The 12460-nt window shown below is 36.2% G+C and overlaps 1 protein-coding gene across 6 annotated transcripts in view; it reads left to right on the plus strand.

Moving 5' to 3' along the window:
- Window positions 1-12460, plus strand: part of blnk (B cell linker) — a 44816-nt gene that overhangs the window by 16280 nt on the left and 16076 nt on the right. For 3 of the 6 annotated variants that reach the window (XM_053621687.1, XM_053621684.1, XM_053621683.1), the window contains 6 exons: window positions 6034-6099; window positions 6524-6580; window positions 10242-10288; window positions 11351-11391; window positions 11464-11575; window positions 12278-12378. In XM_053621687.1, coding sequence (XP_053477662.1) covers window positions 6034-6099; window positions 6524-6580; window positions 10242-10288; window positions 11351-11391; window positions 11464-11575; window positions 12278-12378 — 424 coding nt within the window. Of the gene's footprint in view, window positions 1-3151; window positions 4773-6033; window positions 6100-6523; window positions 6581-10241; window positions 10289-11350; window positions 11392-11463; window positions 11576-12277; window positions 12379-12460 lie in introns of those variants that run through there. The other 3 variants (XM_053621688.1, XM_053621689.1, XM_053621685.1) reach the window with 3 other exon arrangements.

Genomic DNA, 12460 nt, shown 5'->3' on the forward strand with positions numbered 1-12460 from the left:
GGGGAGAACATTTTTCACTCTTTTCAGCAGTACAAAGTAAGAGTCAGGACAGTGCAGATGCAATACTAAAGGTATAAAAACATGTACAATTTTTATTAATGTTGTGTGTACAGAATCCTCATTGGAGAGTGGAGATCTAAAGCACCAATGCAAGGTCATAAGAGAGCACATTTAAACATGGAAGCTATTGATACCCAACAGCACTGACACTACTACCGGTTATGTAAATTCATCCATTTTTTGTACCGCTTATACTACACAGAGGATCCTGGAGCCTATCACAGGGAACTTATGCCAGGGGCACAAGGCGAGGGACACTCTGGATGGGGTGCCAACCCATCGCAGGGCACAATCGCACACACATTTACACACTACAGACAATTTGGAAATGCCAATCAGCCTACAATGCATGTCTTTTGACTGGGGGAGGAAACCGGAGTACCCGGAGGAAACCCCCGAAGCATGGGGAGAAAATGCAAACTCCATGCATGCAGGGCCAAGGCGGAATTTGAACCCCAACCCCGGAGGTGCGTGCCCCCAGTTATGTAAATTAAAACATATCATTTTGTTAGAGTAATATTGATTTTAAATGGATTTGGGTGGATTCTATGGAGCTTGTGATTCTTATAGGCGCATGTAAAAATACAGCAGGAAGGATAGATGGATGAATGCGCTTTTTTTTTACAGTGCGTCTTGAAGCTTGTGTGGATTTAAACGCAGTGTAAAATAGAGGCATGACTAAAATGCTGTAGTGTGTACTGAGTATAGGCAAAAGAAGCAGTGACGTATTTATTCTTTGATTTATACTGCCACTTTTACTTCCTGCCAAGGCTTTATAAGCTAAAAGACCTTTTCAGAGGTGTATATGTAGTACATTAGAGTACTGTTCTGTGCCATTGTGCTCTGTATCACAAAGATATAATCTATAATTAGAGTGCATTCTTTTCCTGAACGTTATTGTTCCCTAGTTTGCATACACGCCCAGTAAGTGTCTACAGAAAGGCTATATGCACATTGACCAACTATCAACTAAAAGTGTGACTGCAATCATGCATTTGAATGAAATCCATGATTTCTTTTAACTTCTTGTGTTCTGAAATTCTTGGCTAAACCTTACATAAGTAATGTAAGTTGAACTTTTTGAATATTTCTATGAAAATAAAACGACTGTTGCTATTAATTAAACACCTGTTCTCTCTGCCAGAAGTGTTTCAGATGTTTGAAACACTACGGTTTCATTTAGCAAAGCCAGACATAACAGCTGCTACATTAGTGTTATGCTACACTCAAGCTGTATGTCCTCTCTGACTTCCTCACTGACGTGAAACAGAAACATGTCTTGAAGTAAAATATAGCGTTATCCCTTCTGAGACATGTTAGTGTTTATATAGAAAAGTTATAAAACCTTCATATTTTTAAGAAAAAAATTATTTTCTTACGGCTGTTAATTGATCTAGCTACTATGAATGATTGTAACAGCTGTAAGTTGAATTCTTGAATTTTATTATTATTATTATTACAACCATTTTTTATTTATTTTTTTTTTTGCATTTTTGAGGTGCTTGGCACATGCATGAAAACTCACAAAATTAGCACATGCATCAGATGGACAGCTGGTCCTGGTGAAAGATTGGATCCAGTCTTGGTGCTCGATAATGCTCCCACCCCTCCTTTTAAAAGTCAGACTTGGGGATTGATCAGATGGTCAGCATGATGTCAAGCTGTCCATGATGCTAACTTCCTAAGGAATTTTTGATATTATAAATAGTGTTGTCAGGGAAAGGCGATCAATTAACATGTCATTCAATGAAAACAGGAAGTGTAGCAGTTGCAGTACATCAAGCAATGTGACTCAATCTTCCCACATATGATCAATGATGGGGTACAATCACATACATATGACAACAGTGATTCATTGTCATAGTACCTCTAGCTGGCAACAGGAACTAAACATTTTAATACTATTAGAGGAATCATCAATATCAAGTCAAATTTGACTTCAAACAATTCCAGATGCAATCAGGAAGTGTGGCATAAATCCAAAGTACTTATGCAAACATCATGCAAACTGGTTTAAACTTCACATGAATTTTAAATGATCAGGCACAGTCATATAGACATGTCTATGGTAATTTATTGTCAAAGCATTCTTAACTGGCAACAGAAAGTGAGGTTTATAAACAAGTCTTTTTAATAGGTCTCTAATAGGGTTCATCAGAGTCATAGTACATATGATCAGAATGATATCAAAATATCCATTACATTAAATAGGGATGTTAACTTTGGCCTGTGATGCAATAAATGTCATGCCACGCAAATAAAAAGTATTGCATAATTCCCCTGTAGGTTGTACAATGTGACCCAAAGTTGACATATTCAATGCTGGGTTTAATCGCATGAACATGCCAATAGTGCTTCATTATCATAGCGCCACCAGCTGGCAACAGGAAGCATGACTTATAAACCAATCATGCTAATAAGCCCCCTAGTGGGTTACTCAGGTTCATACCAAACTTGGTCAACATGATGTCAGGATGTACATGATGCAAAAGTGCACAGGTAATGTTGATCTACTGAATGGTGTTGCCATGGTGAGGCAATACATTTATTTGATTAACTCAAATTAATTGTGATGATGCTCAAACAGAAAGTGTGGTATACATTCCACTGTAGGTCATGTGATTGAGCTCAAATTTCACATGTAGAGTGTGATGAAAATGTTTCAATCTTGCATTCTTTTCTAATTGAATACAACAATTTTTTGTTAAATTATATTATTGACAACAACTTGAGTGAAACTCTTAGAAATATCTACATGAAATTCAGAGTTTCTTTATATTTGGTATGTCCCCTTTTTTGCTTTAATGACAGTGTGCACTCGAGCTGATATGGACTCCATAAGTTGTGCAAAACCTTATGATCCATTTTTTATCAAATCCATTGGAGTGTCTTCTCGCTTCAATAGACGTGAGTAGATATGAGGAAAATCTGGCCTTAACAGTTAACATGGTCAATATCACAAATTAAATTTAAATAAGGACCTAGAAATAGTGCAGAATATTGAATATTAAATATTCAAAATATTGAATATTTACTTTCTTTGTTTTAAATATTTCAAAATTCTAAAACCTTCTGTTTATTTCCAATTTTAATTGAAAACATTTCAGAAAATGTTTTATGTGGTCTCAGAATTTTGGACCCCACTGTGTGTCCACTGATGTGACATAATAACATCCAATACTGGCTCATGAAACACTGCTGCACCCTTGTTGCTTGGGCCCACCAATCGCTGCTTGCAGCTATACTACATTAATGTTTCTATAGTAATAACTATTTCACAGGGACTTGTATTGTGTCCATTCCACATAATCTAACAGTAAACAGACTGACTTTTTTTAGTCAAGAAAAAAAACATAATTGTTGATATGATGAAGCTTTCAGCTACACTCAGAAGCAAAGCTGTTCCTTTAGATTTTCTGATCGATTTTCTGATGATTTTTCTGATCGATTGTATATGAAAGTCTAAACAGGGTGTGATGTGGTTTCTCACTAACAAGATGTCTACATTTTTTACTTCAAGATAAATTAAGGATAACAACCGTTTACTGTTGTAACCTCAGGAACCTTGTTTCACAGAAGTTCCAATACAACTGATAAAAGGAAAAAAAAAAAGTATGACATATCACTGTTCACTAAATTACCGATTACAATCATTGAAAAAATGTTATGAAATAAATACATTGGGGAGTGGTGTTATAGGAAAATTTTGAACTTTGAGGTGGTAACAGTAACTCCACTCGGATTTCCTACTTATACTAGCTAGCATTTGAACAGAACAGATAACTTATCTTCAAAAATGTCATTGTAACTTAATATCTTTAACGTCTTTTCTTTCTTGCGTGAAGAAGCCACGGTACATGCGTACACAACGTGGTGGCCATCGTTATTTAAGGGAGGTCTTGCAAACAATGTGTGTACAGAGCCATTGTTAAAAAAATCAGTGTTCTTTGCTAACAGGAAATGAAATTTCTAATAAAGGTGAATATGGAGGTGTTGTATGGACAGACACTATTGTCCTTTAGTAGCCACAGCTGAGTTGTTTTTTTCTTACTTGTTATGGATAAAAAATAAAAAAAAACGATAGTATACAGGTGAAGAGAGGTGACTTTAAAAAAAAAAAGTCTATTTTATTTATATGTATAGCACTTTTTAGAATGGACATTATCTCAAAGCAGCTTTACAGAAACATGTAATTACAGGATACAGATTTTAAAAGCGTGAATTTATCCCATCCATGAAATCATGAAGGACAGAAATGGGACAGGCTCCATTTTAAGTCAGGAAAATAGTGTCTTATCCCTGTGTCTGTGCTAAGAGGCAGTTATGCATGCTTGTTGTTGGACCGAAATGGGTTTGAAAATCCCACTGCCCGCAGACGGATTTATATGAGTCTAATATGTCTATATGTCATATAATAATGGTCATCATTCTATTTTATTATAAAAAAGCAACCTGTAGTCTGTTTATATTTTGAATATGAGTAAGTAAGAGTGTGAAAATGTAAGAAAGAAAGAAATAAAGCCAGGAAATAAAATATTTTTTTTAAAGACTAAAAGAAAGAAAGAAAATCCACTACATTAGTCAGATGTCTAGCCCTTGGCTTTTTGCCAAGTCCCTCTTAGCGTTAGTTTAGAGAGCACACACATCCTCATTCTCTCACACAGCATGGAGAAACTGAGCAAGATCACTGTTCCGGCCAGTGAGAAACTCCGGTAAGAAAGATGTTTTTGTTGTTGTTGTTGTTGTTGTTTTTTGTTCTTTGTTTTGTTTTGTTTTTTTTGTCTTATTCTCATGCAGTGTTCATTGTTACTTTAATAAAAGAAAATACATCCTAAATTTTAGGTTAGCTAAAAGTTAAAACTAAATCTGGAAGGTTATCATACTCTATGTGCAGTTAAGCTGTAACTTGCGTTTGAGTTTACTTTATTTCCTGGTATTATACATTTGGAACATGGAACAGCATAAGTTGAATGAAATGTAGATTAATTTAGTCATCTTTAAATATTCTAAATGATTCAGCGGTAAGTTTGTTGATTCAGACATACTGTAAGAGCTACTTATTGGTGTGTAAGTAAAGCTAGTACTGATGAAAGGATTTAAGAGAATCCATATACAGCAGCGGTAACTCTACCTGTAACTCATTTTGAAGTTGAGTTGAAGTGTTGAGGTTTGTTTGTGTGTTTTCTTTCTTGGTGAAAGATTGCAAGAAACAAATTCTCTCTCACCGAGTGTGTGTTGTAAGCTCCAGTGGTTTAAGTACCTTTTTTTATGCAGTTGAAGTCTGTTTTGAGAACTCTTTTTCAATTACTTTCTGCTCCAGTTTGTGAGCGTGTGAGTATAAGGGATGGGAGATAGCAGACTAAGCAAAACTATAATCTCATTAATTATACGTCTCAATTCGCTCACACTCCCATCTCCACCACCACTCCTTCACCAACAGACTCATAAACATTCAGGGTAAGAAACCGATGCGCACAAATGACAACATTTTCACACAGCCATGAGTCAATGTGCTGTGCTTTTAACACACACGTAATGTGAAAAGTGTGTGCCTTGCATAAAATGAGTCTAATCTAAAGCTCGGAAGTCAGAGTCTGGAAAGTGTACTGTAGAAGTAAATGAGGTGCATAAACCGGGTTTTTATTTCTACATTGTTCTAATTATGGTTTATATCTTTTGTGTCTATCACACTGAAACTGAAACTGAATTATGTTGCTAACTTTAACCCAACACACATAACCCTGACCGCACTGTGAAATGACATCTAACTAAAACAGAATTAACATGGATTTAACCAGGTTATGCCCAGAGAGAAATACTCTACTATCTCAAGTAATATGAAGTAGAATATCTGCTTTATATTACTGCATGATTTTTTCCCCCCACACTATAGTGCAGACATGTATGCTGTGGATGTGTGTTAGATATGCAAATGATGACTCAGTTTAATCTCACTGTTCATTTGTATTCCAGGCAAATCCAAAAAATAGTTCAGGACATCAAAAAGAACGACGACAGCATTTTCAACCGATTAAAACGGTAAGTTTGCAATTGCTCGACAATAAACATAACACATTTCTTTTATATTTTATAATGTAATGTACACCCATTTAAAATATCCACGTTTAATATGAAGCTGTGTACCATACTGCATATGAGGTGAGGCAACTGTGTGGAACCACTTGTTGGTTAATGAAAGTAATTGAAAAACAAATTTGGTAGCTTTTACAAAGTGCTATAAAAAGAAAAGAAAAAATAGGGAAACATCTGTAGTGAGAGCTGTATCAGTTCCTCTATCAGCTTGGTCCTAAACAGGAACAATGGTTGCATGAACAGAACCATAACAGGGCATTCAGCTGTGGTCTATTAGAAGTAGGGGAATATTTTTGCTCAAACTAACCTAGGACGTTTAAGAAAAGCTAAAGTAATGATATGATGTGTTGTTTCTGGTCATTTGTTTCAGGTTCCAAACTGAACAAACAGCCAATATTCTCAAAACTGGCAGAAATACAATAGACAGGTATGACAAAAAGCAGTGTTGCACATTCAGCTGAACTACTGACTAGTTTGACTAGTATTAAGCATGTCTGTAGTTGCCATTAGTTATATGCTATACACTGTCAGGCTTATAGATTTGCTTAAATTATTATTATGTACCTGGTGGACTGGGATTTTTCTGCCTATAATACGCTTTGATACCTCTACTTTCAGAAAATAGAACTATATTTTACGAAAACATTGTAGAAATGTTTGTATTTGGTCAAATGCAGTGCTAAATGCAGTCTGCCTAAAGATAGCCATGTGATTTCCGTGAATCTCTCTATGTGATAAAGTCGTTGTAAATGCAATAGTGAAACTGGCATAAGCATAATTCGTTCAGTTTGTAATCGGATACTGACCGTTAAAATGTCGGCGATGCTCCTGTGCCATCACATCATCATCAAAACAGAGAAGAGTGCTTAGATACTCTGTACAAAGTTTGAAAATGTTTATAAAAATGAGATTTAGCCAACAGAATAGAGCTGACTGAATTAATCAGTGAATATTTCCCCACTGATGCAAGCACAGACAGTGATCAGTCAACTGAAGAGATGATGATGAGGCTCGTGTTTAAATGCTGATGAGACAGAGACTGATGGATGTTGTTGGGGTTTTTTTTCTTCCTTTTTTACTTTTGGAGGTAACCGAGTGTTGAAATGCTAGAACATTACTTGTGGTTGACTTGCAGTACTTTGCAAAGGGAACTGTATTTTGTTTTACTACAAAATTTGTCTTAGATGTTTCTTTTATGACTTCTGCATTATTGAGTCAGCACAAAAACATTTCATATTCCAAACATTAAAACATTTTTCTAACAAAAATTATAATGTTACAGAAATATGTTTGGATGTCAGTAAAGAAAGCAACATATAATGAAACTTAAAAAAACATAACAAAGACTGCTGGGTTTTGCATATGACCGAATGTCCAAGATGCTCAGTAAAACTTACCTACTAATTTCCTTACAAAACGGCACAAATTGTACCTGAGGCTAAGGATTGTCTCACCAGATATTGACTTTGTTTAGTATATTACTGTTTTCCATCCTTTATAGTATTTTCTTTCAATGTAGAAACATTAGGCATCTTTGCTTTACAGCATTTCTTTGCATAAAGTAGTTTATACATTTGTGTATAAAGTACTGCAAAAGAGAAACAGTTCAATTTAGAAAAACCTGTATATGTAGTAGAACATGTCCAAATTTCATCATGTGAAGGGGTTTCCCAGGCTGCCACATGCTTTAATTGTTCACCAGTCACATGTCCTTGTTGGGTTTGTTGGTCTGCTAGGAGAAGTGCTGAACTATGGACTATGGGCAGGTTTGTCTGCACAACTTCTTCATTTATCCATGAGAAAGGATGACATCTTTGTTTAAAGGAATACAACAGTCACTTATAACTCATCCAACAACACGTGTCATTAACTATTCGAAAGATTTTTTAAAAATAAAAATGTTGTATCTGCTGTTGTAAGGGAATTACATCAGTCATATTGATGCAATGGAAATTTTCACTATGATTGCCATGTGTTTGCTACTAATATAGTACACTTCTCTTTCTGTTGCTTTGTTGTGTATTAGAATGAAAAATGGCAGTCAGTTAAGGGAAACTTGTTTTTTTAATTGAATTTTCTGTGCAACAAACCAAACATGCTTTAATCAAATCCATTAATGTCACAACTTGATCTAACTTATAGGCACCTTCCAGAACATACCATTATGTTTGGATGTTTACATGTGGCATGCAGGTTGTGTCTTGGTGAAAGGAAACTAGACACTTATTATGCTCATCAATGCAAGGAGATCCTGCCTGACTCGAATTCCACTAATGTCAATGTATTTTTATACATATTTTAAGAACGAAAACCACATATTAAAGGAAAACTCGATCCTGAAACTAAATGTGTTTAAATATAACAGATGTAACTGAACACAAAAATAATTACTCTGAATTAACAGATAATGTGTTCTAAACACATACAAATACGAGGCTCACTATTCTTTTTTTTTTTTTAAGAAAGCTGGCCAGAAGGTTTCACAGGGCCTCTGGTTGAGACTGGAGGTGTGCATCGGGCTGTCCCTGTAGGACACAACAAAAAATTTGCACAACTGGGAGGTTGTTACTTTTTTATATGGGCACAAGCAAGTGGTCAGATATGAAGCTTGCAGAACAAACAAAGACTATATCCATTAACATGACCATGCGGTGCTGCGCGACACGTTTACAGCGTCCTGCAAATGCCTGTTCAGGGTTGCAGTGGTTTAAATTAGGCTACGAGTTTCTTTATGCTTAGGGAAATAGAACCAACTAAATTCATTAAACAATAGCGCAGGCAGGTACAAGCAAGCAGCAAAAAAAAATTCTCTATTCTCTAATTGAGACCAATTATCACCTCAGCTTATGTAGTTCAGTTTAAGGAACTGTCAGAGCCATAATTATCAGACCATGCTGGAAGTACTGGCCTTTCTACCGCTGTTTCCCAGCATTAAGTTAGAACTTCTGCGACCCACAAAACACACTTTACCAGTTCAGCTTTATAAAGATGGGCTTTATGATAGAGCTGTGATTTGGAGTTTTGAGCTTGTATCCAAGGCATAAACACAGAAGAACCATGTGTAAAGCACACAAAACCAGGATGAATGGAAAAAAAAATAACTATGTCTGATTAGTCATCTTTTACCCTTTTCCCTACAACCAAATGTGTTTAAATCTGGGGAAGGCTTAAGGAAGGCTTCTACAGTACATGCAATGCTCATAGTCAGCTGTTAAATATAACTGCACAAGCAGCCATCTCATGGAAGTTATTAGGCTAAATGAGGCTTTATTGGTCCATACAACAGCAATTTGGCTTTGGCTGTCTAACAATGTCTGGATTGGAATTAAATACAGCTTTACCAAGAAAAACAACACGGTCTACACAAGAGCACAATGGCAGACTGGTCATGTATAACATTCAGGCAATATCAACTCCATAGTTTATAACCCAGTCACCACTCAGGAGCAACATAATTTAAACAAGTTTCTTTTACAGACAGGTTCTGAAACATCCATAGTGGTTTAGATCCAATAATCACGCTGCAAACAGTCACATAAATACAAAAATACAAAAAATATGAGGCAATTGTACAAGTTCAAATACTGTTTCTTAATGATGTTCCTATATTTCAATGTAAATAAGACTCAACACATGCTCAACAAATTAAAGAATAGTTTCATGGACATCTGGAAGAAAAAAGACAAAGGCCATAAAATCCCTTAATCCAAACACTATTAAACCTATATGAGAAATTTGGAACCAAAGTAGATTTCCACTTCTTTCTCTACCCCCAAACAAACAAAGCTATTGTTTCTTGCAAAATATGTGTGGCCAATATTCCACAACATACAGTTCAGGAATTACCATCATTCATACAAGGTCTGAAAAGAAGCTGATCTGATGATAAAGGGAGTCCTATTCCTTTTTAAGTATTTGCTATAAATAATTGCTCAGTAAATGTGTTACATTTAATAGTGTTTAATAATTAATTACCTTTTGAAATTTCTATTTAAAAAAAAGAAAGAAAGAAAGAAACTGGCTTACAAGTTCATGGATGAACAGACACAAAGCTTTAATGCACTCTGCTTAAATGTTTTCTGTTGCAGACTAAAAAACAAAGGACCTCCAAAAGTACCTGCACGAGACTACCCTGGTAAGTTCCTTTTCCCGTTTTATTAAAGTTGGATTTTGATTAGGTATGCTCCCAGAACACTGAAAAGGCCAAGCTTAATATACTAATCACTATGAATACCAGTGAACCTGACCCCTTCTGCTCTCCGGACCTGCCCGATCCATCCTGATGCCCTACTTCGGGTTTGAGTGCTAATCACTTGGAAATCACCCGCTGCTGCTGAAGATGGCCCCACATGGATAGCCTAAAGATTAATAAGATTACTGTGGATGGTACCACTTCAAAACCATGAAGATAGCTTTGGACTGCAATTGATATGAACAGTTTTGTTTTGTTGATGGATTAGGACTTGTTACGAATCGGGACTGGAGGCGGGTGCAGGTCGAAGTCTTTATTAACAGTAGACAAACAAACACAGGAAACGCGGTCTTCACCAGGAAAACGAGAAACTGGTATCGTGGCTTGAAACTAGAGCAGGGCATGAAACCAGACCGCTTAGCATGCTAACGCGTTCACTATCGTAATCAGCCATAAACGGGAACCAGTTTATGTGCCATCTGCTGGCCGTGACCAGCAGTGCCATCTGCTGGCTGTGGCGTAACAGGACTGCAGTTACTATGATAACTTTAGGACTGCACTCACGTCTACATCAGTGAACAGATGATAATTTCAACAAAACTTCATGTTAAAACTATAATGAATTTCCGAGTTATACAATTGCACTTTTTGACCATGTAGTACACAGTTATAGAAGGGATTTACTAATAAATGCGCTATCCGGAGACACTCAGATAGGGTGCCCTTTTGAATCTGGTTCCTCTCAAAGTTTCTTACTCATCATCTCCGGGAGTTTTTCCTTGCCACAGTCGCCTCTGGCTTGCTCATTAAGGATAAATTTATCAATGTAAAATGTATATCCTGAATTGATATACTTCTGTAAAGCTGATTTTTGACAATGTCTATTGTTAAAAGTGCTATACAAATACAATTGAATCGAATTAATTGCTAATCCAAAGTCCACTGAAGGAAATGGATGATGAGCACTTTACATTTTTATGATGGTACTCTTATCTCTTCATTCAGGTGAAAACCAGGACTCTGAAGAGTCGTCCGATTCAGAATTTGTGAGTATCCCATCCCATCCCTTTTTTTCCCTACATCTCTGATATACAGTTGAAACTAATTCCTTATTGCAGGACAATGACCTGTATGAGGAACCACAGGGTGATTACAGCTATGAGCCTCCCCCTAGTGAGAAAGTCTTCACTCCTCCCCGATCGGTCAACTACACTGGAGGAGAATACCTGGGTAAGTTTTGTTATCATGTTATCATGATATCATGATCCCAAACATCACGATCCTGTTAGCATGTGTCTTTAACAAAATATCTGTTAAGAGATCATGCAGATGTATTCAAGTTATGAAAACATTACACAAGATTACATCATTCCATTTCATATTAAAGTTAGTCTCTCATCAAGACACAACAAGTAATTACATTTTTGTTATGTTATTAATTTAATAAGTATGCATGGCAGATGTTTTTTTTTTTCATTATATACAGACTTTATAAATTGTATTTAATGTACTTTGGGTGGAAATTGGAGAACATGGAATTAACCAACATCCTGAAATTTCACACAAAGTGTAACCCAATCTCAGGATCAAACCAGGCATCCTGACAGAAGTATGCAGTTAATGGAACAATATACATGGACAAAAGTGTATTGAATATTAATCTGGTTAATGTGTTCAGCTTCATTTTTGATTTACAAATCACATGCTAAATACGGTACATGTGCCATGACAACAGATCACACAAACAGATACTTGTTCCTCTTGTGGAAGCCTGTGTTGCTGTATTCCAACATGTCCACAGATATTCAGTCAGCAGTTTGACATCAGAATCCTATACAAATGCTGTGGTTTCACAAACTTCCCCAACATCTGCACATAGTCAGTGAACTCTAATCAAAACTAGAACCTCCTGTTTATTCTGTTCTTTAACAGACACACGTCCTGGTCGAAAAACACAAACTAAACCGATGAAGCCCTTCCTACCGATCAAACCTCCAATTCCAGATAAGCCTAAGCAACCAGCAAAGTATGACGTAAGTAACGTTATTGCTGTTCACTTCACTTCACTGTTCACTGATGTCAAACTACACTTGATCTTGAAATGGCCATGGCCTT

The sequence above is a fragment of the Ictalurus furcatus genome, chromosome 3 (genome assembly GCF_023375685.1).
Source record: "Ictalurus furcatus strain D&B chromosome 3, Billie_1.0, whole genome shotgun sequence".
In the NCBI taxonomy this organism is placed as follows: domain Eukaryota; kingdom Metazoa; phylum Chordata; class Actinopteri; order Siluriformes; family Ictaluridae; genus Ictalurus; species Ictalurus furcatus.